Source organism: Haemaphysalis longicornis, unplaced genomic scaffold (genome assembly GCF_048455015.1).
Source record: "Haemaphysalis longicornis isolate Haplotype H1 unplaced genomic scaffold, Haemaphysalis longicornis Haplotype H1 scaffold_10, whole genome shotgun sequence".
Lineage (NCBI taxonomy): Eukaryota > Metazoa > Arthropoda > Arachnida > Ixodida > Ixodidae > Haemaphysalis > Haemaphysalis longicornis.
In genome coordinates, this window is record NW_027526204.1 from 21,139,420 (window position 1) to 21,162,881 (window position 23,462).

Below are 23,462 nucleotides of genomic sequence, written 5' to 3' on the forward strand. Positions count from 1 at the left end.
GCCCGCGTGTGTGTGCGACCAGGCGCGGGCTTAGACGCTGAAGAAAATTAATTTGTTTATTACATTTGGCTGAGTGTCTCCGTAGCGGGAAATCAAACGGAGGATCTAGTCTGTACAAGTACGTCATGAACTGAAATGCAGAAAATGCTTAACAAGTGCACGTACCTGTACACGTACCTGCACGCTTATACCTGTGATGCACGAGTGTTTGGAAGGATATTTGAGTCAAATGACCTTCGAAATTTCAAATGCCATTTGCATCGGAATGAGTTTCCCCGATCCACACAATTCTCGAAGGCAGTTGAAAGTTTCCGCGTTCACCCGCCATGATTTGGTGGCGCCGCTCTGCCCAGCTCCGTTCCCGTAAAATCACACAAAAAATCAGTTAAGTTCAAATGGGCCAACAAACAATTATTAGTAATAAAATTGATAAGGCCCAAGTTTATTGAGGTTGTGCTGGCCGTGCCATGGTCGGGACGAGGCGAGTAGAACCGGGGTGCCGCTCCAGACCGGGTGTCTTCCCTGCCAGCTGGCCAATCTGCTGATGATGATGGTGGCGCTGACGAAGATGATGATGGTGGCGCTACACTCTAAAAGATTGTTGAAATTGGTTTTGCTATTATAAAATGGAACTTCTAGAAAGATTTGTCAGAAATTATTTAGAAGCTTTATGTACGATTCAGAAGAAAAAGATGTCACCTTTCTGGCTTTGAGACAAAAAAGAAGCCACATGGCTAGCTAAGCCAAGTAGGCGAGGAACGTCGCTAGCGGCAATGGCGTCGCCCACGGCGGCCCGCGATTGCAGCGCCAGATCTCCCTCTGGTATATATTAGTATGAAACTCTGATTGCCACCCGTGCCTGCCACCTCACAGAATCCGCTGGGTAAGCCACCTAGCGAAGGTTTTGTTTCAAGGTACCAAGTATTTGTATCTGCTCTTTTTTTTTTTTTTTTTTCGGGCGTTCGACGGCATAAAGAATGACTTCCCCCTAGCGGCGTCGCAGATACTTTCGTGGTTTAAGAAGAATTACATCGTGGGCAAAGCACGTCAACTGCCGGGCGGCGTTGTGTTTCGGACACCGCCACGATTTTCTTCACAGTTGTGGTCTGTCCAGCCTTCGCTATAGCTGTAGGGCAGCCATAGGGAAACAATGCCGTGGAGATCGAGCTGGCACAGTCGGTTGCTAAACGTTATGGGCACGTCGCACCCCCGGTTCAGCCGCCGCAGCCTCAGCCGCCTTCAGCAAGAACATCAATCGAGTGAAGGCAAAATGCTACAAAGCCAGAAGCTGCCAAGGCAAAGAAATTAGCAATGGCTTCCAGGATATACGTAGCGTGAGCTAAGGTTCAGCTGGTTCTTAGGTTTCCGGTTGTCTAGGATTAGCTGATTATAATGCTTAATGCTGCTAAAACGATTTCCAATCCAATCCAATTTAATCCAATCCTATCCAATCCAGTCGCGGCGGCGGCGGCGGCTCCGGCGCGCCAGCTGTGCGCCGTGAGACGTCACTGCTCCTCGCTCATGCGCAGCACGGCTCTCCAGGAGCCACGCGAAACTGCTCAACCTCGGCCATGTAGCTTACGCTACAAAAGAGCAATCGCTGCGCGAGAAGAAAACACCATGCTATGCACGCCGGCAAAGGCCATTAAAAGATTTAGCGATAGCTCGTAACCTGAAGGATTGACTGAAAGACTGAATGCTTGAGTGGGTTATCTGCCCATTTTTCGCCCATCCTGCATCATTTTTTCACACCATTCATTTCGTTTTCATAAACCCAATTATGTGTATGCCTCTGTGTAACCGACTCATTAAAAGGAGACGAAGGATAACGCCATCATATGGTCTGATAGTAGCCGCAAGATGGCCGGAAAAAATGGCAAAAATTTTCATGCACCGATGGCAGATGCGCGCTTTTCGATGAAACGGGCCCCGCCGATTCAATAAAACCGCGTTCGACGGTACGGCTTGGACGAAACAGGCAAGCCTTCGATGAAACGGCGTTCGATGAACTGTCCCGGGCCCCATTTCAACCAAATGCCATTGAAAAACGTCGTGTAGCAGCTCAAAGGTGGCGTTGGAGTCAACTGACATTCCGTTCGAAGACCTTCGATACGCTCGTGTAGCACGGGTATTATTACACCGTCTGCAGTTCACGTCGCACCGGCGCAAGGAATCAGCTCGCATTCTTACACGAGGAACACCATCCCCTTCGATGACCAAATTCTTGGCAACTTCCCGTGGTTGTCTCGGCCACAAGTTGGTATTGCTTAACTTTTTTTTGCTCCGCGTTTGAATCCACGAGTATGTACGTACATTGAAATATTTTACCTGCAGTGGTTGCTCAGCGGTCGTGTTTCTCTACTAGCACGCGAGTTTGATTCCCGGCCATGGCAGCCGCATTGCGATGGGTACCACATCTAAAACACACGTGTACATAGAGATAGCTGTGCAGAGCTCCACGTTATCTGAACTAATTGTATCTTTGGTACGTTATTCCCCCAAATATAAAATCTTTACGCGGTACATGAAACGCCACTAAAATTACAGTAAAGCCTTGCGACCTAGCAAGGCACGTTTTTAAAAACAACGCGTACAACTAACATCAAGAAGCGCTTAAACTCAGAAAAATTCTTTTAATGCACTTTTCCACACTTCACGTCGGATTTATTAACGGCTGGGCCTATGACTTTAAGCCCGAGCCCGGCTCGGGCCTACAGCGTCGAACTTGAGTCCGGCCCGGCCCTGGCCCGCTGATAATCGACATCGGGCGGCCCGGCCAGGCCCGCGGGCTTTCGGGTCGGCCCGGGCCCGTGCAATGCTCTAAGTCCCCTTGGCGGTCGGCGGACGGCAAAACATTTCTAGGGACCATACCTCCATTCAGTGCTCGCCGCGTTCTGTCGGAAAAGAAAAAACCGAGCCGAGCGAACGTGCGCGGCGAGGGCCATACCTCGGCGGCGGCGGCTCATTTTTCACGCATTTGGCAAACTGGCTCACTGAGGCGCTGAAAAGGGAGTCTATTAAAGCGCGAACAACGAGGCCAAGCAGGCTGGCCGCAGCCAGACGCGCACGCTGCGAGGCGGAAGAGGCGGCAGTGCGGCACATGTCGTCGCCGCGGCGAAGAAGAGCAGCATGATGAGCCGCTCGGCCTCGTCTGTGCTCCTCGCTCGCGCCACAGCAGCGGCGGCACCGCGGGAAACTGTTGGTCTGTACCGATTTCACTGGGCTGCTACGATACACCCTGAGCCGCTACAGTTTCACGTGCCCACCAGGGCTACGGAAAGCCGTCCAATGATCGTCAAAGCGCCGAAAGTTGTTGCAACGATTTGCACGAAATGCGCTGCTGCGTCCGCGCTGACGGCAGCTGGCCGGACACATCGCGCGACTGGCCAGTGGCCACGGTGGAAAGCGGCAAATGGCCGCACGCGCAGGGAGATGAAGGTGCTGGACAAGAAGGCAGAGAGACTCCTGGTGGACGGCCCGAACGTCTGTTCCGGACGGTACGGTAGCCAGCCACGAGGCGATCACTTTGCTCTACGGCGCGTACTTTCGTCATCACTAAACAGATTTCACGCTTCTAACGCTCATACGCGCCGGTAATGGGCTGGAGACCACGTCGCAAAACAATAGGGAGTACCAATCTCGCTTGGGGATCCTGTGGGGCCCTCCGGATCCTATGGGACCCCCGCAGCTTTGCACTACTCGGAAGTCGGTTTGGACCATTGCCTTGCAGCGCCGCAGCACATACCGTATCTGGCCTTTTCGGGTATTTTTCAGCCAACATCCGTGCACGCCGTGCACTAGATGCATATTGCGCGGAAGAGGGCATACACCAAGCAAGGAATGAATGTCCTTCGCGCTTCGTCCCCCGGCGGCCATGACGCCACGGCCAGCGCACGTGCTCGCTGCGGCAGGACGGGAGGTTGGCAAAACGTTCGGACTGGCGCGCGGCGCGTACGCACTGAGGGCGCGCGCAGTAGTAGTTTTTAGTGCGAAGCCGTAAACCTCGAACCACCCAAGGAAATTTTCGTGTCCGCGTCAGCAGAAAACTCCCAGGGTATACTACTGGCTACTCAAGGAAACATCCCAGGCTACTTACTGGCTACGCCCAGGCTACACAAACACACAAACTACTGGCACCACTGGGGATCAAACCTGGTCCCGAAGCCGACTAAGCCACACCCACACGTGGATACGGGGAGACAAACGGTGCTTTGGATTCAATGTCCGAGGAGGAGAAGGAGGAGGTCGCTTTTTTGGACACTACACATAAGAGTTCGGGGAGGCAGCGAGAGATGACGCGATAGCCGCGCGTGCTGCCCTTCTCCTCACCCTTCGAATGACGCTCTTCTCCGTTTTCTTTCTGTCGACGCTACTGGGGACGCCGCCCCCGCGATTCCCAGGTAACGGCTGGCAGTCTGTCTGGTTTCACTCTTTGGAGAGCCACGTTTGTGAATTCAAATGGCGCCGCATAGATAATCGTTGTGGGTGTCGTTCACAACTTCGAAGTCCAACCACCTTCACTGCGTGGATTGGAGCCATTTTTTTCTTAGTGCGTTGGCTTTCAGATTCCGGTGGGCCGTTGCGCCTTCGGCTACGCAAATCGTGCGAGCAAAGGCAGCGGCATAAGGCTATTTCGCGCCATCCAAAAGTGAAATCTGGAGGGTTGTGGACACGCGCAATGAACCGAAAAGACCGGCAGCCAAACGGGAGCCACAATCTGCTCTTGCTCATAGCTACATTTACTATTTTCGAACTTGTATTGTTTCTTGAAACACAGGCACACATTGGCCGCCCAAGCAATGCAGAAGCCTTTATTCAGGGGCAAATAAAGGTGTTTTCTCTCTCTCTCTCTATCTGCATGCCGATCAGGTATCACCCCAGATGTTGTAAGTGTACAAAATACAGTATGAGAGGGGACGGAAGGGAAAAGGCTGCCCCTTGCAGCTTGAGTAACCCTTACGCAGCAGTGATGTAGCACACAGAGCTGGAAGTTCGAACGACTAACATAGTACACAATAGTAACGGTAATATCAACCCCGTACATTATCCGTCAAACACAATCAGGAATTTCACCCACTGAAATAGAGTGGTATTATACGTTCAATGCAAACAGGGGTGGGGGGATTTTCGTGCTGCGAAATAATTTAATGTTTTGGCGAAGTATATTACGAAGACGCTAATGTCTAACCTGCACAGGCGACATTCAACAAATGCTTCAACCAGCGATCTGCGACAGCCACCCACCGGACACAAGATCAACGGACTAGTTATGGGAGCAGAGGAAATTCGTTAAAGACAACGCTTGCTTGTAAGTGCAACAAGTTTATTGGCCGTGATTGGCCAATTACGTCACAAGACCAAGGCGAAACAGATGCTTGCTTTGCCCAAACTCAGCATAGTGTGAGCGCGACCGCGGGCGGCGCTGCGAAGCGCGTCTCCGTGACGTCGGCTTGGGGGTTCTCGCGTTTGTCGTCTGCTTCACTCAGGCTGTCTTTTGGTTGACTTTTGATGCTTGTCCACACCATATATTCCGCGAATGCGTAACTTTTTATCATAATAAAATACCTAAAATTGCATACATTAGCTCAAGGTGTGACATAAAGTATAGTTTCTGATACTGCTCCGGAAGAAACATTGCCGGCGTCGCCCCATTCCTTGCGCAGCCGGTCCTGTGCAGAATACGAAGAGTCGGAGCGAGGCGTCAGCTCCTGTATTCAGCAGTCTTTCGAACAAAGAGAACAGCCAGCGGCTAATAACTGACAACGGCGAAAATGCAAGGCCAAAACAAATTCCACGTGTTCGGGGCTGTCGGCTTTGGCAGAAGACATTACGATTACTGCTAAGTAAAACAGTTTCTGCAAACCTTGCCGATCACTCGAAAGTATTTTATCACATCCCTTTACGTTGTCATGGCATGAAAGTATGCCGACGTGCACTATGGGCCGCAAAGAATGCAGGTTGAGTTCCAAATAACCTATTGTGTGCATGCCGGTTTTATACAAGGCTTCTAATAAATCACTTATTGAGCAAAACGAGTCACGTGTACGGTAAAAATACAGTAATACTATGTTTGTTCAGAATTGGAGGGATATTTCGGTACATTTTCCACAGCCATATCTCCCCAATATTCAGATATGCGTTATAGGAAAACAGCACTCTCAAGAGTAGGAGGAGGAGGAGAACTCTTTATCGAAGTGGTCAGTTGGCGGGGTCCTCAGTCCAGCACAAGAGATTAAGAGTAATTTTCTTCAGTTCATAGAACGCCATCCCGAGTAGGCTGGATTGGTTGTTTACGCCTGAAAGGATTGGGAAAAAATAAGGAGTTGCTTGGACATATTCATGGGTTTCGATTATTGTGATACTGGAAACCGGCACGTATACTATTTATTACGATCATTAGCGATTATCAAGCCTTCAACACCATCATTATGTCATCACTGTTCGGGTTGAGTGACTGAGTGGCTCTCAACGCTTCGTTATGATAACCCTTCGTTAGGATAACGATGGCTACAATAGAAATTCGGAGCACAAAAGCCACCTTCAACTACTCTGGACAACGCTGTCTGCGCTGTTTCGTGGTGCCGTAGCACATTACCTTTGCATGTGAATAAACAACGCACGCTGCGGATATGCATCTTCCTGTACACAGCCATAACGAAAGCCAATTTGTGAAGAAGGTACTGTATACCTTACAGCCGGAAGAAAATAACCCCATGAAACTTTGCCAGCCTTCCAAACATCCACAAACCTCCTAATGAGACGTTTGTGACGGTGCCAAAAAAGGAATGCGTTGGGGGCAGAAAAAAAAAAACATTCATCTGGTACAAGCTAAGAACAATGAACGAACTAGATGATGGCCGCTTTATTTCCTGCTGTGCGACGCGCCCGCTTTATGGGCCCGCTTTAGGGGCCCGTTATTTGGTGCGTGACAATAGAGCGTAGAGTTTTTGTAAGAGCATCTCGAAAATACTTAAGGGAATCGCAAGTATTTTGAATACTTATCGAGGAGCTCTGAGCACTGCACCTAAGTATTTTGAATACTTATCGAGGAGCTCTGAGCACTGCACCTAGCAAATAACCTAGAAAGTACGAGTTACACCGATTCTCTGAAAAAGGTTCTTCCCTCTCCCCTCGTGTGTTGCAAACCTGTGCAGAAGATGGCAAAATAACTGAATTACTGGAAATACGCTTTCTATTGCACTACAGCATCAAAGCGGGATTTCTAGCACAGGTACTGCTGCTCCTCACAAGCGGGGTGTAGCAGACAGCAGCGCGAGTCTGAGCTGACGTCAGAGCCAGGGGGCGCAACTCAAGCATCTCATGGCCAATACACCGCAGTCAACAGAGACAGACAAATTGCTGACGGGTGAAGGCAACCTTCCTCTGCCCTGCGGAGGGCGACGTCAAGGCAGGTGTTATCGTCAAGCCACCAGTTCGGGCAGTGGTACCGCAAACGTACTGAAATATCGCATCACTCTTCAGCCTTCGTGACCGGGGGAGATCATGTTGTAAGCAAAGAATGAGATGGGCGCAGGCACGGAGTGACAGCGGGTTGTGAGGAAGACAAAGCTGCCGTTGAGGGTGTACCGTTGCTTCCACGAGAACCAGACGTCCGGGTCCTGCTTTCCTTCGTTGGTGTTGCAGACAGCCAGGTGAAATGGTTGAGCTGGTGTTATCATAGACGCCCAGCTGTTCCAGTACTGAAGTAAAGTACTTTGAAGAATCTCGAGTATAAACTTTGTGAATGAGACAGCTGATCTTAGTTCAGTTGGAGAGGGATTAAGGTCTGGCAAGGGATGAGTGAACTATGAAAGCCTCAATTAGCTGTATTTGCTCAGCTTCTTTGGCCCCTTGTTGCGGACAGCAATGCGGCGTATGAGGTCAACCGCAGAGCTGGGCTATGTAACCAGTTTTGACTCTGTTACTCTGTACAGCGAGTCCTAGGATTTTTATATTTGGTACTTCCACAAAGCTTGTGCAGCTAATATGTAATTTCATTGGAGAGGTTGACTGAGCAGTTCATTTCCCTGGGAGTACAAGTTTCAAACTATCTGGGGAGCATTCCAGGTCTACCTTGGTAGCTTTGCCAGTGACCATTTAAAGATTATCTTCAATATGCGCGTCCTGCCTTCCGACACCTAGACGGTCAAGTCGTCAGCAGACAGGCCCTGCCGAATGCGTGCAAGCTGCTGAGGGATCGGGGGTACGCCCACATGGTGTGATGGGGGGGAAGAAGAATGAAATGTGGTTTCGGTGGGCGAGGCAATAGCGGGATCTCCCGAGTGGTGCCGCCGCAGAGACGAATGGCAGGAGGCCCCATCACGGACGATCTGGGAATACCTATTTTCCGGTCTATAAGTTGAACTTTTGTATAAGTCGCACCCCCCTCAAAATGGCAGTTTAAAAAAAAAAAAACATATAAGTCACACCGGTGTACAAAACGCACTTGTTGTAAACAGCTAAGTTCATAGAGGATCAGTTCGTTAGAAAGTGCAGCGAAAGTACATGTTTGCGGCGGCCACCGCCTCTGAACGCATCCCCCCCGGTAAGCAGTGCTAGACATGTGCATCTACCGTCCAAAGTCTAGACAGAACTAACTTCTCAAAAGTGGTTTATTGATACACCCAGATGACATGTTCTTACAGACAGTGTTTAGGCAAAGCCATCGAAGCCTTCTTCCTCCGACTCGCTAACAAATAATGCATTCATTTAGACCATAAAGCTGTGTCCCTTAACGTGCGCTGACATCACTCAGCACACAGGCACCTTTTTGAGCGCGGACCACGTGCGGCCGCCACGTACAAAGTTTATTCCATACATACATCGCACCGGCGGATAAGACGCACCTACGAAAATTTCAGAAAGAAACCGCGACCTATACAACAGAAAATATAGTAATGTAATGGTGTAGAGTAAAAAATTTTGGATGGTGGATTGTGTGAGTGGGGTGGTGGGGGCGGCATGCTCATAACAACAGTGCTGGAGCGCTCAAGGGATGTGGTATCTGGTGGGCAGAGAAAGGGCGTTTGTGCGGAGACCAGCAATGAGTGGAGTAACAAGGCTGCGGTTCCTGTTTGCATAGAGAAGCGGTAACTGGCGCCTGCGAAGCATACCACCGATCCCTACTTTTCCAGGAAGGCGACACACTTGGAGAGGACAGAAGGCGGAAAAGTTTACGATCGTGGGAGCGGTTCTTTGCGGAGACGAGAGAACATGGGTAGTTTTTTTTAATTTCTTATTCATCTCTTGGCTACTCTGTGTGCCCAATATGTTTTCTTTTTTGTGTGGTACTGTTACCTCCCATGCACATGACTATTTCCCTAGTTGTCAACTGGGATTGACAACTGGGGTAGTTGGTACTGGATCTAGTTGGTACAGCGCTTTGGTTTGTCTTTTCCTTCTTTTATCAGCATGGAGAGTGTGCTACTTCAGAATGCTAAGGATTCCTAGTTGATTAATTATGAGGTTCACCGCACCAACGCTACATAGATGACGAGGCGTGCCATAGTAGAGAATTCTGGAGTAATTTCCACCCCACGGAGATATTTAACATGCGCCCAAATCTCAAACACACAGCCATTTTTGCTTTTTGCCTCCTCCAAAAAGATCCCGAGTTGTCTTGTGGACGAAAGCGGTAAAAATCCAGTAAATCCACCAAGAGAGGAGCTCTAGAAAGGTAAATAAATAGTCTCTGGCACCTAAGGAGCGCCAAAGCGACTGCTCCGAGCGACTACTGTTGTATTCCGCAACCGCCAAAACCCAGGGCAGCGAGTGCGGCCACCCTTTTCTGCCAAGGAGATTTCAACCTCTGCTGCCGTGGATTCAATCTCACTGAAAACCATAAACGAGCAATTTTTAAATGCCAGTTGTCAGCCTGAGATAAAACAAAACACTGTGTGTCGAAACAAAATCCATTTCAAAGAATTGGGAGCAAATATGACACGGTCACACTCTCAAACTCCTCTCCTGCCACAATAATTTCAAAACGTCACTGGCACAACTCTGCTGTGGTGGCATTTGTCACCCCTTCAAGCTCGAACACTGCAGCTCAAGAGTGTGCTTTTGATTAACGTTTACAAGTTATACTTCGCGCACTGATGCGGACTTTGCACGCAGTGCAGTGCGAAGGGTGGCACGCATGGGAGCCCTTTTGTGGGCGAGTCTTGCTGCAGTATATGACGTAGCTCAGGAGGCGAAAAATGCGCTGTCCCATATCTGTAAGATGCCAAAATATTGATAAGCTGTGAATGCGCCTTTGCATTGGCTCCGAAAGCAGGTATATGCGTCTGCCTGCGAGTATGTGTTGGTCTGACGTCTACCGTATTTTTGTGCGTATAACTCGCCCCTGCATATAACCCGCACCCCTACTTTCAGTCCGCCGGAAAAAAAAAAAAATCCACGCGTGTTGCCCGCACATTTGGTACACGAAAGGCTGCACCAAAGCTACTGCTCAAGCAACACCTCACATACTATGTAGGCAGGAAAAGTGTAAACTTCAGGGGCGGTATTCTCGTAACTGTCCCTTTTGAAGCCCTTTCATTGTGACGTACTTCCGGTTAAGCAGTGAGCGTTGGCAGTAGGTTTGTTGCGCTTGCGTTACGTCACTTTTGGTTGTTTGCTTTTAGCTAATCAGGGCTTGCCAAAAGGGACACTTTTGAAAGGGACGCAAAAGGGACAAAACTCGAGAATACCGCCCCAGTTGTTAGAGTGCACTTGTCCTTGTTTTTTCTTCCTTGTCCTGGTATGTTTTGCGCAATCGCTTCCTTGGAAGGCTGAGTCAGTGTTACTGTGTACGAGCTTCATGGCACAATGCACATTACCATAAAGCTGCACCAAAGGAAAAACCACGCGTATTATCTGCACCCCTACTTTGCCACCGAAATTTTTGCATTCTTAGTGCGGGTTATACGCGCGAAAATATGGTATATCAGCTGTGAACACGAGTGTGTGACGAATGGATGTCCCCATTGGCTTGTACGCGAGATGTGGCTGAACAAAAAAGGGTGACGATGTATTATAATTTTTTATTGGGCAAAGGATCACTGGTGCCCTAAGGAAAGATGCCAATACATCGAAATGTAACCACCCGAAACGCCGGCGAGGGCGGTACGGACGCACGTATGCCACGGCTTGGCGTTAATCGTAACGCCGCGCTTTGAGGTCTAACGTCTTGAACTGGTACCTGTAGCTTGACATACTGTGAGTTTGGCGCTTCTTGGAACGTAGTTGAGCTGGACGATAAGGTTGCCCGACGTTAAGGTGATGATGATGAAGTTGTTTTATGGCACAGCAACCTTACACTCATAATGTGCCGCACACGAGGTGAAATGTATCCGTGAAGACTAAAAAGAACAAAAAAGCAAGGTATTTTGAGGATTAAAACTACTGTTCTAAAACAGGGTTCGTACAGGCTTCAAAAGCAAAAATTCGAGGGTTTTCAAGGACTTTTCAGAACCAGAAAACACATTTTCAGGGTCCCCATCGAATGTCTTATCTGGGATTATTTACAACTTTTTCAACACAATGCAAAAGTTTTTTATTGCACAATACCTAAGCACACTAGTGCACATTTAGATAGACGCTAACGGGTTTGTGAATGCTCCCCTAGCTTTATTTTTTACCTATTTCATGGTTGGTATTTAGAGGTTTTTCTTTTTTCTTGGTGTTTTTCTCAGGCTATTTGATTTCAAAACTTCGTTAATGTTGCCTGCTTTGACGGCAAGAGTACCAGCTGAAATTAAATCAGCAAGTGTTGCTGCAAGGCAGGACGAACTAAGCACACGTCCACCATTTGCACGTAAGAGCAAACGCAGGTGGAGCGTATGAGGCACAGAACACATGAAATGAGCGAGCGTCCAGAGACTTATAGATGAAAGATGCAAGATAGAGAACAGAAGCCGGCTTTCACTGGATTGTATTATGACATAAATTGAATTGAGAAGTGCCTGCTCCCAATATCTCGTAATAATGAAAATCCACCGAACTTGTAATTTCACGCAATACACTGAAACTTGATTGTTACAATGTTTCTTAACATTTGTTAACACCTAAAATCCACGACAAACCCTTTAAATTCTTGTAAAACGACAGGGCCATTGGTTCTCTACAGAAAAATCAAGGGTTTTCAAGGAACATTTAAAAATTCCAGGACTTTCCAGGCCTTCAAATTGACACTTCTAAATTTAAGGGTTTTCAAGGTTTTCAAGGACCTGTGCGAACCCTGTAAAAGCATTCAAAGCTGCAAGCAGCTATAACTGGTGTAAAAGGCCAGTGTCTTTCAAAAATTCAAAAGCTTTACTTAACTCTACCACTGGTTTGTCACTATGTAACAACGCAGGATGCAAGAGGATGCAAAAGGTGTGTAATGCTTTAAAATGTGCGATGCGGGCTGCTTCCAGGCGAGGGCAACTTTTTAACACGTGTAGATCGGTACGGGCTCTTCACAGTGCTCACACATGGGTTCCTGTTCCTTTTTTCACGAGGAACCAATGTGTGAGCACAGTGTGACCTATATGCAGCCGGCACAAAATAACCTAAAAAATGACTTCTATGTCTGCAGCTTTTCCAATCTTATAGGTATGGTTTAACTAGGCATAACTTTTTGCCCCACTCCGTTTGCCGGTACAAGTTAGTTGATTTTCGTAAGGTGTTTCGCAGGCCCTGGCAGGGAAGCTTGAACTTTGTTATTGCCCGATCTTTCATATCGTATGCTGCTCTATCGACAGTTTCCTTTTCCAGAATGCCCATGTGGCTTGGTATCCAACAAAGCAGGCCACTCACCCCTGTCGATGTAAGACAGCACAGTCAATTTCTTAGCATACCTAGAGCTGCATTATTTGAAGGGACAAGGGAGGTCATAGCACGTATGACACTTTAGGAATCTGTAAAAGTTGCCACTTTTTGTACTATTATGTTTTCAACAGCCGAGGTCATACCGAAGACCTCTGCAGTGAAAACACTGCCCTCGTCAGCTATCCTCTCTGCTGCTGTAACCGCTGAGTTAATAAAAGCGTAACCAGTGTGACCAGCAGTTTTTGAACCATGAGTAAAGTAGTGGCAAGTAGTGTGCCTGTCCTGAAGTGCGAGGAATTGTTGGCACAAAAAACGTGGAAAAGATTTTTTTTAACAAAGACAGGTCACTGTGGTCCCAGGGGCTACAGCATCTGAGAAACTCAGAAGAGTTGATGGGCATAATTTGACAGAATACTGAGACTTGTATTTCTCCAAACGAAGGGCAAGAAAGTGGACCACTCTTAACTTGTTCTCATACAGCTTCTTGTACCTATTCTCAAACAAGTCACCAGCACAACGATGGTCATTTATGCATGCTATGCTGGCTGCATACATTCCCCCAAGGTATGCGCGACGGTGCTTCAGGGGCCACTCTTTGCACTCAATGTAACGACTACCGACAAGGGGGGTACGATATGCATCTGAGGCAAGTCTAAGGACTAGGTTGTGCACTGGGTTGAGCAGACTGGCTGGCTGACCCATACATAATACAGCCATAATCAAGATGAGACCGAACAAGCGAGCCATTAATTCGCAATATGCATGCACGGTCGGCACCCCATGACTTGGGCGACAAAATTTTCAGTATGTTAAGTGTCCTCGTGCAGGTCATTTCGAGTTTATTTATATGTGCATTTGGAGTCATGAACGATGCTTAAGAATTTGTGCTCATTGTGCACTGGAACGAGCATATCCCCGATTTTAATTTCAGGCTTGGCATGAATACCTCATTTTCGCATGGAGCACAGATATGTACACTTGTCAGGTGAGAAGTGGAAACCCTTTTTGTCCCCCCATCATTATAACCGATTGACAGTTGTCTGTACTTGTCTTCCATAGACTTCCTGACTACATAGAAAGAAAAAAAAAAACCTGCAGGTGAAGGAAAATACATAACAGATCGCTCTAAAAGGCCGGCCAACTCTAAGCCTTGGTCTGCCTTTTTTGGGACTTCACAAAAGGCACCATTCCACCACAGCTTTGGCTGCTTCGGGACTCGCCCACATGTTTGTGGGACCTTTGCAGCTGTAAGGAGTTCCTCGCAAATGCAGGCATTTGCCTCACTGCCTTTGGTCTGCTCACGTCGAATCCACCAAAGCTCGGTAAATTTTTTCCCCTCCACTCTCTCGAGCTTCTGTCGGAGTGGACAGCTTTTCAGCACAGGAAGAGGCTGCACATCTCGCAACATGGCGCAGAAAAGCGGTAACTTCTATGTGGATCGTTCACTGCACTCCGAAGTCCATCTGGAGATCTGGCGGCCCAACACAAAGGTCTAATGCGGAAAAGCTCACGGTACAAGCAGAAAAGTGTGTCTTGTCTACCTTATTGAAAACAGGAAGACTGCTAGCAGTTACCCGCTGTTCGATTAGTTTTGCCCGGCTGTCAATATTTTCATTTCACTTCGCCACAGGCAGTGATGTACACTAAGATCTCCCATGATGACTAATGGTGCAGAAAGTTATTCAACATTGTCATTAAGTTCCTCCAATGACACATTATCTGATAGAGGCAGATCAAGTGAGGCAACGGTAATCAGCATGTTGATTTTGTTGATGTAAACTTGTGCTGCACTGTAGGGTCAAGGTGTGTCGTGATCGCGTACATCACCCAAAGATTTCCATCTGAGACGCTGCATATATTCCGGCTCTTCCCTTTGTTGCCTCCTAACTTAGTACATGCTGGTTGCACTGATTGAGCCTTGCAATCAAGTGTGGCTCAATTAGTCCCACGTTATGGACTAATCCTGAACAGGTGTTGAGTATGACTTCTGGTTTGCGAAGTGGTGCCGAGAACAGGCATGAGTTGCTTGCATTCCGTCGACAGCCATTGAGGCCTTCGGTGTTTGCGACAATATTTTTCGACCGTTAACACGCTCCTACAAGTCTTGGTGACACTGCCGATCGGCATTGTGACAGCAGAAATGTGCTTTTCAACTCTTTGCGGATTGAAGAGTTGGATTCAGTCCACCATGTGTGAAGGTAGATAGTCAGGACGCACCAAGGACATTTTCGTCGACGTAAATAGTGTAACTGAGAAAATTGCTTGTGGCGGGAACCGCAGATTACTGCAATCTCTGTCATCCGTCTATAATGAAAAGTCAAATGACTGTGGATTGACTGCTGTTATCTTTGTAATTCGTCCACAAAAGCAAAACTAATGGCTGTAGATTGACTTTCTTGTGTCGGGTGGGTTAGTTTATGCCGCCTTTTTTTTCATTCACATCAATAATTCGTGTGTATAGAAGCTGAGAAATTTATTTATTCAGGCAGAGTATGCACCTTCATTTTATGCTGCCTGGTGCTCGACCGATTACATGTTTGTGTGAAAGCATGTCATATACCTTACGGGAATGTTTTTACCGAAGCTGTTCAGCAAATTGCTACCTTACACGGCCGCAGTTAAAAATAGCAAGAAAACGCCGACCACCCAGCAGCTACAAAAATAAGAAAATGCCGGGCGCTCGTGTGTGCATGCCTCGCAGCGACTGCCCAGCGTCCCTGGCACACGTTCGTCCAGCCAAACATACCCACTTAGGGAGATAGACCACGATTGGCCAAAAAAAAAAAAAAAAAAAACCTCCAGCTACCGCCGTAATCGTAGCAACACTTTCCCGGAGCGAGAAGGGTGCATCATAGCGTACACCGCTCCCAGGTGATGACCAATTATTATCACTTCCAAAAAGATAAAGGAAGCTCACACGTATAGCAGCAATGATGGAGTAAAGGTCGTTGCGGCAGCGAAGAAGAAGCAAATCGGCTGCAGCCGTGGACTTAAAGGGACACTAAACGATGGAAACAAGTCAGCCTGAATCAACAGATTAAGAGTGCTGGGAATCCAAATTCACAATTCTTGCAACTCGCAGTTGTTTAACGGGGCAAAAAATGCCTGAAACGTGAAAACGGGTGCTGACGCCCCACGCTTTTGGGGGTACTGCGGTTTGTGACGTCACAATATTTGCGCACGGCGAGAGCTCATTGGAGAAGCGTCTAGAATTGTTTTTTCTATAATAAACAGTTCCCAAGTGGTTGAGCACGCGAAATAAATAGGCTTTCCGTAAGCTGACGTAATTCAAAAAACGCTGACACCAGATTTTATACACTGCATGTGAGACAGGCAGCGTCCCTCAGGGCCACCGTACTTTCAGTTTTGTTTCGGAAAAGCATGGGTGTGCAGTTAGCGAAGTCATTAACCCACCACAGTGAATGCCCGAGCTTCTGAAAGCAATATCCCTGGCCGGAAGCAGTAAAAGGAACAAGATGCACTGCAGGTGTTTAAGTGACCCGCCTGATCTTCTAATCCGTTCTCTGCATGCGGATGTTGCTATCGGTAAGGCGTGCTCACGCCCAGTTCAAACCTTATCACACGTGAAAGGTTAGGGTACTTACTGCATGGCGTTACCCAACCAATCCTAACTTACAAAGCAACGAGGACTGTGCTGTTTGTAGCGACAGAAAAACAAATGAGGGAAACCGTGTTTTTCAGCAAAACCTGCAGCAAAAAACCATGGCCTGCACCCAGGAGAATGCTTCGAGCAGTTTCACACACTGCTCAAATATTGGTACGGGAGTTGCAAGCAAAATGCAAACGAAAAAACAAACAACCTCTGAGTTTTCCTCGCACAGTTTGCGTTCTCCTTTGTGGCACCAGAAACTGGCAAAATAGCTGCGAACCGGAACGGCTGGAAATTGGGTACAATGTCCGTACTGCCAACGGTTAAAGGCCCTGAGAAATTTCAGTTGCAGCGAGGTGGACGAACGTTTCGCAGCACCGCAGTGGCCTCCTACTTTGGCGGCGTGAATTGGCGCAGCGGAACAGTTGTCCAGTGAACCGCCTGCAAGGCAGCGCCCAACGGAGCCATGAGACGCATTGCAGCCGATGGAAATGGATGCTCCTAGAAGCACTTCTCTGTCACGCGCATGGCTTCGTGATACGGGCACATGGGCCAAGGAGTGCTCGGGCATCGTACAGGCTTGGGTTCGGGAGACAGCTCTTCATGGGAGGACACGGTGTCGCAACAAAATGTATTTTGTTTCGGTTTCTGTTTCGTTCCATAAATTAAAGTTCCATTCCAGTTAAAAGAATGGGTCGTAAGGGTACATAACGTTTCGTGGTAATCCCGCAATTAAAACTGACAATTGAGTTTCCGTTGCGCTCGGTCACCACCTGCATACAAGTGCGGCTTGACTTGTAGCAGCTTTTGTTGAGTGTGCTGCTGTTATTGCTGCAATCAGTGTATGCTGCTGTAATCCCAGTCAACCGTTGCATTTTCTTTTTCTTCATTTTTAGGTCGTTTTATTTTCATTTTTGTGCTTATTCATGTATAGCACCTCCTTATAACAATGCTTTAACAGAATGGAGGCTATATCAATAAAGCAATAATATATATACACATACAGCTGACTTGCGAAAATTCAAACTCGGATAATTCAAAATTTCCGTTAATTCAAACAAACTTAAAAATTTCGGTTGGCCCGCTACATCTTCCATGCATTCTAAACCCGCTGTATTCGAACTGGTTCATCACGTAAATTTGGTTGATTCGTAGTTTTTGCTTCTCCGTGCCGAAAATATCAGCTACATTTGCCGCTTTTAGCTGCACATTTGCATCCTTGCGTCACTAATAGTCACGAATAAAGCCGATTACATGCATACGCGTGTCAAAGCAATTGACAGGCTGCTCTTGCTGGCACCGCCAACTTTCTGTCGAACTCTCACACAAAAACAAAGCAGTCATGCATTCGTTGTTGTTTCCAAATTGTGAATAGCACTTCAGCACTGTGTGTGAGTGTTGTATTGTTAAACATGCGAATATTTCAGTGCAAAACAGGTTGGTATGTTGCCCCGAATCGTATTAATGAGAACTTCTGATAATGCGAACAAAATCCTGGGGTCCCTTATCGCAAGTTTACCGTAATACGAGTTAATGAATAATCGCACTTGTGTATAAGTCGCACCCTCCTCAAATCGGCAGTTTTTCCGAAAAAAAAAAACGTATATAAGTCGCACCAGTGTATAAGACGAACCGGTATACAAAACGCACTTAATCAGGTAAACTCATAGAGCATCACTTCATTAGAAAGTGCGGCAAAAGTGCATGGCTGCAGCGGCCGCCGCCTCTGAGCTCATCTCCCGGTAAGCAGTGCTAGACACGTGCATCTACCGTCCAAAGTCTACACAGAACTAACTTCTCTAAAATGGTTTATTGATACACCCAGATGGCATGTACTTACAGACGGCGTTTAGGCTAAACTATCGAAACCTTACTTCCTCTGACTCGCTAACAAATAATTCATTCATTTAGACCATTTCATTCTTTCATTTAGCTGTGTCCGTTAACGAGCGCTGACATCATGCAGCAGACCACACGCGCAGATCACACGCGGCCGCCACGTACCAGATTTATTTCATACATATAAGACGCACCAGGTGGATAAGACACACCAACAAAAATTTCAGAAAAACACCGCGACTTAAACACCAGAAAATACAGTATTCAAATAAATGAAAAATAAGTAAACATCGCCGCGCCGTCTGCTTCGCAGCCAACTGCGGGCAGAGATCACGTGGAGAGCTAAGCCGTGAGCATTGAGACATTTCTATGCAGTGTCCTAGAGAATTCTAGAACATGGCGACAGACAGAGAGAGTAGAGAAGCACGCAGCAGGCCTGCTGAGAGAAAGAGGTGGCCAATGAAACAAAAGGCGATTTCATATAACAGCAAACGGGTGGAAATCTGCCACCTCGCTGCATGCAAATGGGAACGAATGCTGAAATACCTCAACTTTCCACACGAACGAAAAAGCGAAACGAAATCTTTTCGGTTTTGCTGCTGAATGAAATAATAAATAACGTTTTCGTTATGTTTTCATTCCAGCCAAAAATATCTTTTTCAGTTGCGGTTTTCGTTTCATACAAACACGCCGTGGGTCTGGGCAGAGGCCAACTGCTCACCCAACGTGCAAAGCCACACAGGGAAGAAACCAAAACCTCAATTTGCGATGGTCCACGCCGCACTATTGAAAAGACAAACAGTGCAAAACAACAAAACACAGAATGGCACAAAAAGACACAGCACTTCTTTCATTGTTTTGCTCCGGTTATCCTTTCAATAGTGCAGCAACTTGGCAATATGTTATTTTAGCTACGACACGTTTACAATGCAAAATACCTCTGTTCCCAGCAAAGAGACAAGGGCCCTGCACCCGTCAAAAAGTGAGCAGTGGAGCGGTTTCAATACTGGTGTCAAAAAAAAAGTCCCAAACCTCGAGTGATGGCCGGCAAGTGCATGAGCACGAGTGTCACTTGATTCAGGTTCGCAATCCCTAACGCGGGTTTTCACATGCTTTCCAAGCTACCTAAGGCTAACAACAAGGCTACTGTGCCCATGCAGGCAATATGCAACAACTAGTCTGCCTAAAAGAGCCCTCCATGGTGCTACGAAGACTCCCACTGGAACGGTGTCAATACTGACAGGAAAATTTTGTTGCATTTTTATTGCTTTTATCGATGCTTAATAGTCTAGCGAACCCGACACTGCACTTTGAATGCTTTAGCGCACTATAATTAATTGCATTGAACGGCCTGAAAATCGTTTGTTCCAATTTCCCGCACTTTCAGCCCAAAAGGCGCATCTGAAAGAATCCTGGCATGATCTCAACGCTCTGTGTGGACGTCAAAACACTGTGGAGGCCGGAGGAGGCATTGTTTCGACCACGCCACCACCGGAGCTGAACTGCCTGAAGGTACTAGGCCTACCATTGCGGTGGAAATTCGATGACCGCCTTAAAGGAGCCATGAAGAGAAAATGCAAGTTGGTTTTATTCGAAAGATATCGTGTTTTATAGTGCCCCCAGCGCTTGTCCGGATACAAACGGTGCTTTATTCACTGAGAAATTAAACAATTTAGGTCAAAATTTGATTTTCCCGCTCAATCGTGCGTTTTCGTGGTCCCAAGTGACATCACTGAAACCGACCGCTCTGCAGCCTAGAGTACCTTCATTCACGCATCCGCCGTACAGGGTAGAGACACGTATACGCTGGCGCCGCCATTTTTGGTTGCTCGCTCGCCGCCGAAGCAAGTCATTGTGTCAAAACCGCGCTAAAATTATCGCCGCAACGCGGTTTACTGAAGAAGTTTGAATCATATTGTCTGTTTCGCGTTGCTAGGTCTCGTGGGAAACGAAAAGAATAACGCGCTGAGCCCGTTGGCCCAATTGCGGCGGCACGGGACCGTTCGAAGGTTGTCTCCACCCTGTACAGCGGTGTTGGTTTGTTCCCGCGTTTCTTTACGTTCCGTAGCCTAGATGGCGCCACCATACCGTGGCAAGCGTTTGGTTTGTTTTTGCCCGCATTTAAACCTGGCTTGTTTTTGTTCTGGGAGAAAATATTCGTTCCCTGAAACAGTGCTCGCTCGACAAATGGGGTCACGTAAGACACCGTTGCTTGCGTCAATCGGCCAGTGTCGTCTGAGACAACCCCAAGCCCCGCAGTGCTGTGCAGCGAAACCAGGCATGCTGTGCGCAGTACGAACAGCAGAACGCATCAGTACTTCTATGTTTACATGTGCTTTCGTAACTTCCACTGTTTGTCCCATCATTCTTATTGCTTTGTAAAGAATGTGCCCTAAATTTAAGCGCAAATCGCTCGTTCGTCTAGTTTGTAAGTTCTACCTAATTTGCGTCTGCTTCTGCCAGCCTCCGCCAATCGCAGAGCTTAGCCCATGTGACGACATAGGTTCTGTTGCGGGAAATGAGCTGGTGGGTCGCATGACCATTCCCGTTTTTCCTAATTATGTAGCTTATTTGAGCGAAGTTTACGTTAAAAGTGGTGTCAGTATGATTCTAACGAGACAATCTTTTGAATGAACCAAACTTGTGTTTTCTCTTCATGGCTCCTTTAAATAAAAGTCCCAATGGCGACTTCTATTGCGATTCTGGGATATATTATAGCTTCCTTTCCCATGTGTGGAACTTTATTTTTGCCAACAGTGCCTTTCTGGGTAGCGGTTATGCCTGTAGCTCTGGCTACGTGCACCCATTTGTGAATGCGCCAGCGCCCAGTCGCCGCTCGTGGGGCCGCGCGCGTGAAGTGACGTCATGAATTTTTGACGAGCGCTGTATGTGTCACTTTTTTTGGCTACCACAGGATGATGTCACGTTGATGTCCATTTATTGAGTACCGCTCTGTGTGCTATTCCGTCGGCGCAATAAATGAGATCCAATTAAAGTATGTTCTCCGCGTCACAGGCCGCTCATATTTCAGCCAGGGTATTCTGTTGAGCAAAGGAAGCGAACTGTGTGATAATATTAACGCCGAAAATTGGTGTCAGTACCCCTTTAAGGGACACACCTCCTCTCACTGTGCCACACTGGAAAATCAGGCTGCCGCAGCATTTGCACGGCCCACCACAAAGTTCTAGCATTACTAGGAAGCACTACTACTTGCCAGGTGCTTGCAAGTGACCACTTTGCAACCGCTCTTTCGCCCTATCAGCCAAACTTGAGTCAGCGTCTTTGGATGTGCCGGTAGCAATCAATGCAGCATTTCTGCAAATGGTGAGGGCACACGGAGGGAATGGGAACAGCAGTTGGGCGTTTCGTCGGCTCAGCTGTGCTCGAGTGCTTACGCTTCTGTAGGGAAGCACGACAAGAAAATGGCAGCGCTTTCACTCCGGCACGCACACCGCTCGCCGAGACATGCTCCCCTGCAACACGCACTGGTAGATCCCTGCATGCACTGCGTCCCACAGTGCCCTGTCTTGTAACACGAAGAGCCATGGAGGTGTTCCAAATGTGCTTCAAGCCACCCTGAAAAGGAGGCTCCTACGACTTCACCCAGCATACGCCGGAATATCACATGCCAAACGCATTTTTGCTGCCTTCTGGTAAACCAGAAGACTGACGCTATGCGCGACTAACCGCCGAAGTGTCCGCTTGCCTCCACGGTGCCAAGGAAACGGCTGTGTGCAGAAGAAAGACCTCGGTTCGATGCCTGGCTCCTCCCGACGTACCTTTTTTCTTTTAAAATTTTCGCGAAGCAGTCAATCGATTTTTATATTTCTCAGCCTCATCTTTTTTTAGCTGGAGTAGAGTGGCATGTGTTAGGCCACTTTCGTCACAGCTAAGCACGCAAAGCAATAACCTGCACTCTGGGAAGCGAAGCCGTCATTTTACCACACTCACATGCAGTACTTTTGAGAGGCTGGGGTGGAGTAATACCTCCTAGATCGCGGTCGACACAGCGCACGCACAAGCAGAGTCCGAAAATAACAAAGTCCGATCCCTAAACCGAAACCGATCGCCGATTTGGATCGGCACAGCCACAAGTCATTCAGGTCAAGGGCACACGGAGTTTCTCGGGCGCGTAAGGGCGACGTGTGTTAATCGAGTTCCTCTCTACCCAGCGGCAAGGCGACAGCGGAGGGACTAACCTGCCGTGCTGTCCGGAGACGTGCCTGATCTCGGGCGTCGCCTGCGACCGGTGGCCGAGCAGGGACTTGATGGGCACCTCGGCGTTCCCGTACTGCTCGAGCTTCGTGCGGAAGTAGTCGATGGCCTCCTGGACGTAGTCGCGCTGCGGCGCGCTGCCCCCGGCCGCGCTGTCGCCCCCCTCGAAGCTGGCCACCGACACCTGGTCCCCGTCGATAGTGAACAGGAAGGGGTACTGCTGCAGGAACTTGCGCAGCCCCGACTGGCTGCCCCCGGCGATCTGGCGCATCTCCTTGGTGAAGCCCTTGGTGCCGAACTGGCACGACAGGTCGTGCAGGGTCCGCGGTTGGCCCTTGTCCATCAGCCGGTCCAGGAAGAACATCAACGTCATGTTTCTCGTCTGGTCGTAGTCCTTGCTGTCCATCTTCCGCTCCTGTCGGCCAGCGACGAGGGCAGCGACAGCCGCTATGTCGACATCACGCCGGTGCGCCGCTGGGTTCGGCCAGCTGGCACCCAAGAATTTTGCGGAGCTTTTCTCGTTTCTTTCGCGTTAGTAGGCCAAATTATCAAGTCCGTGTCAGCTGACTAAGCAACACATCCTCAAGGCGACGCCATTTTGCAACCCCGCAAAGTTCACGTGACCGAAACTCCCACTGATGATGACGTCTACATCGCATTTTTGCCTTAGAGGGCTTAGAGGTATGCCTAAAGGCATGCTACGCTACAGGCACCATATAATTTAGATTTATTTTATTGCAGTTATTTATTATGCTAGTGTGCAAATCAAAAATGTATGTTTAAATAAAGCTCTGATATAAATACATGTCGCTTAAAATTCTGCTAGAGCCGATCCGTTGCTGCCGTTGCTATGGCAGCAAATGGCGGCACCCTGTTGTCACGCTACGAGTGCTGGGCGCACGCTTGGTCAGTATCGCCAGAAATGTCTCTACAACCGCATGCCACTTTCCTTAAAGCTCTGCAATTCTTAATCCTTTCATAAAAGGAAGTAAGGCGTATCAGATCA

The 23,462-nt window shown here is 48.1% G+C and overlaps 1 protein-coding gene across 2 annotated transcripts in view; it reads right to left on the minus strand.

Annotated features, from left to right (window-relative positions):
* Positions 1-23,076, minus strand: part of Egl (Egl_like_exo domain-containing protein) — a 65,034-nt gene extending 41,958 nt beyond the window's left edge. For both annotated transcript variants that reach the window (XM_077689067.1, XM_077689066.1), the window contains exon 1: positions 22,441-23,076. In XM_077689067.1, the coding sequence (XP_077545193.1) occupies positions 22,441-22,862 (422 nt within the window). In that variant the 5' untranslated portion in view covers positions 22,863-23,076. The remainder of the gene's footprint in view (positions 1-22,440) is intronic.
* Between the last annotated feature and the right edge of the window lie 386 nt (positions 23,077-23,462).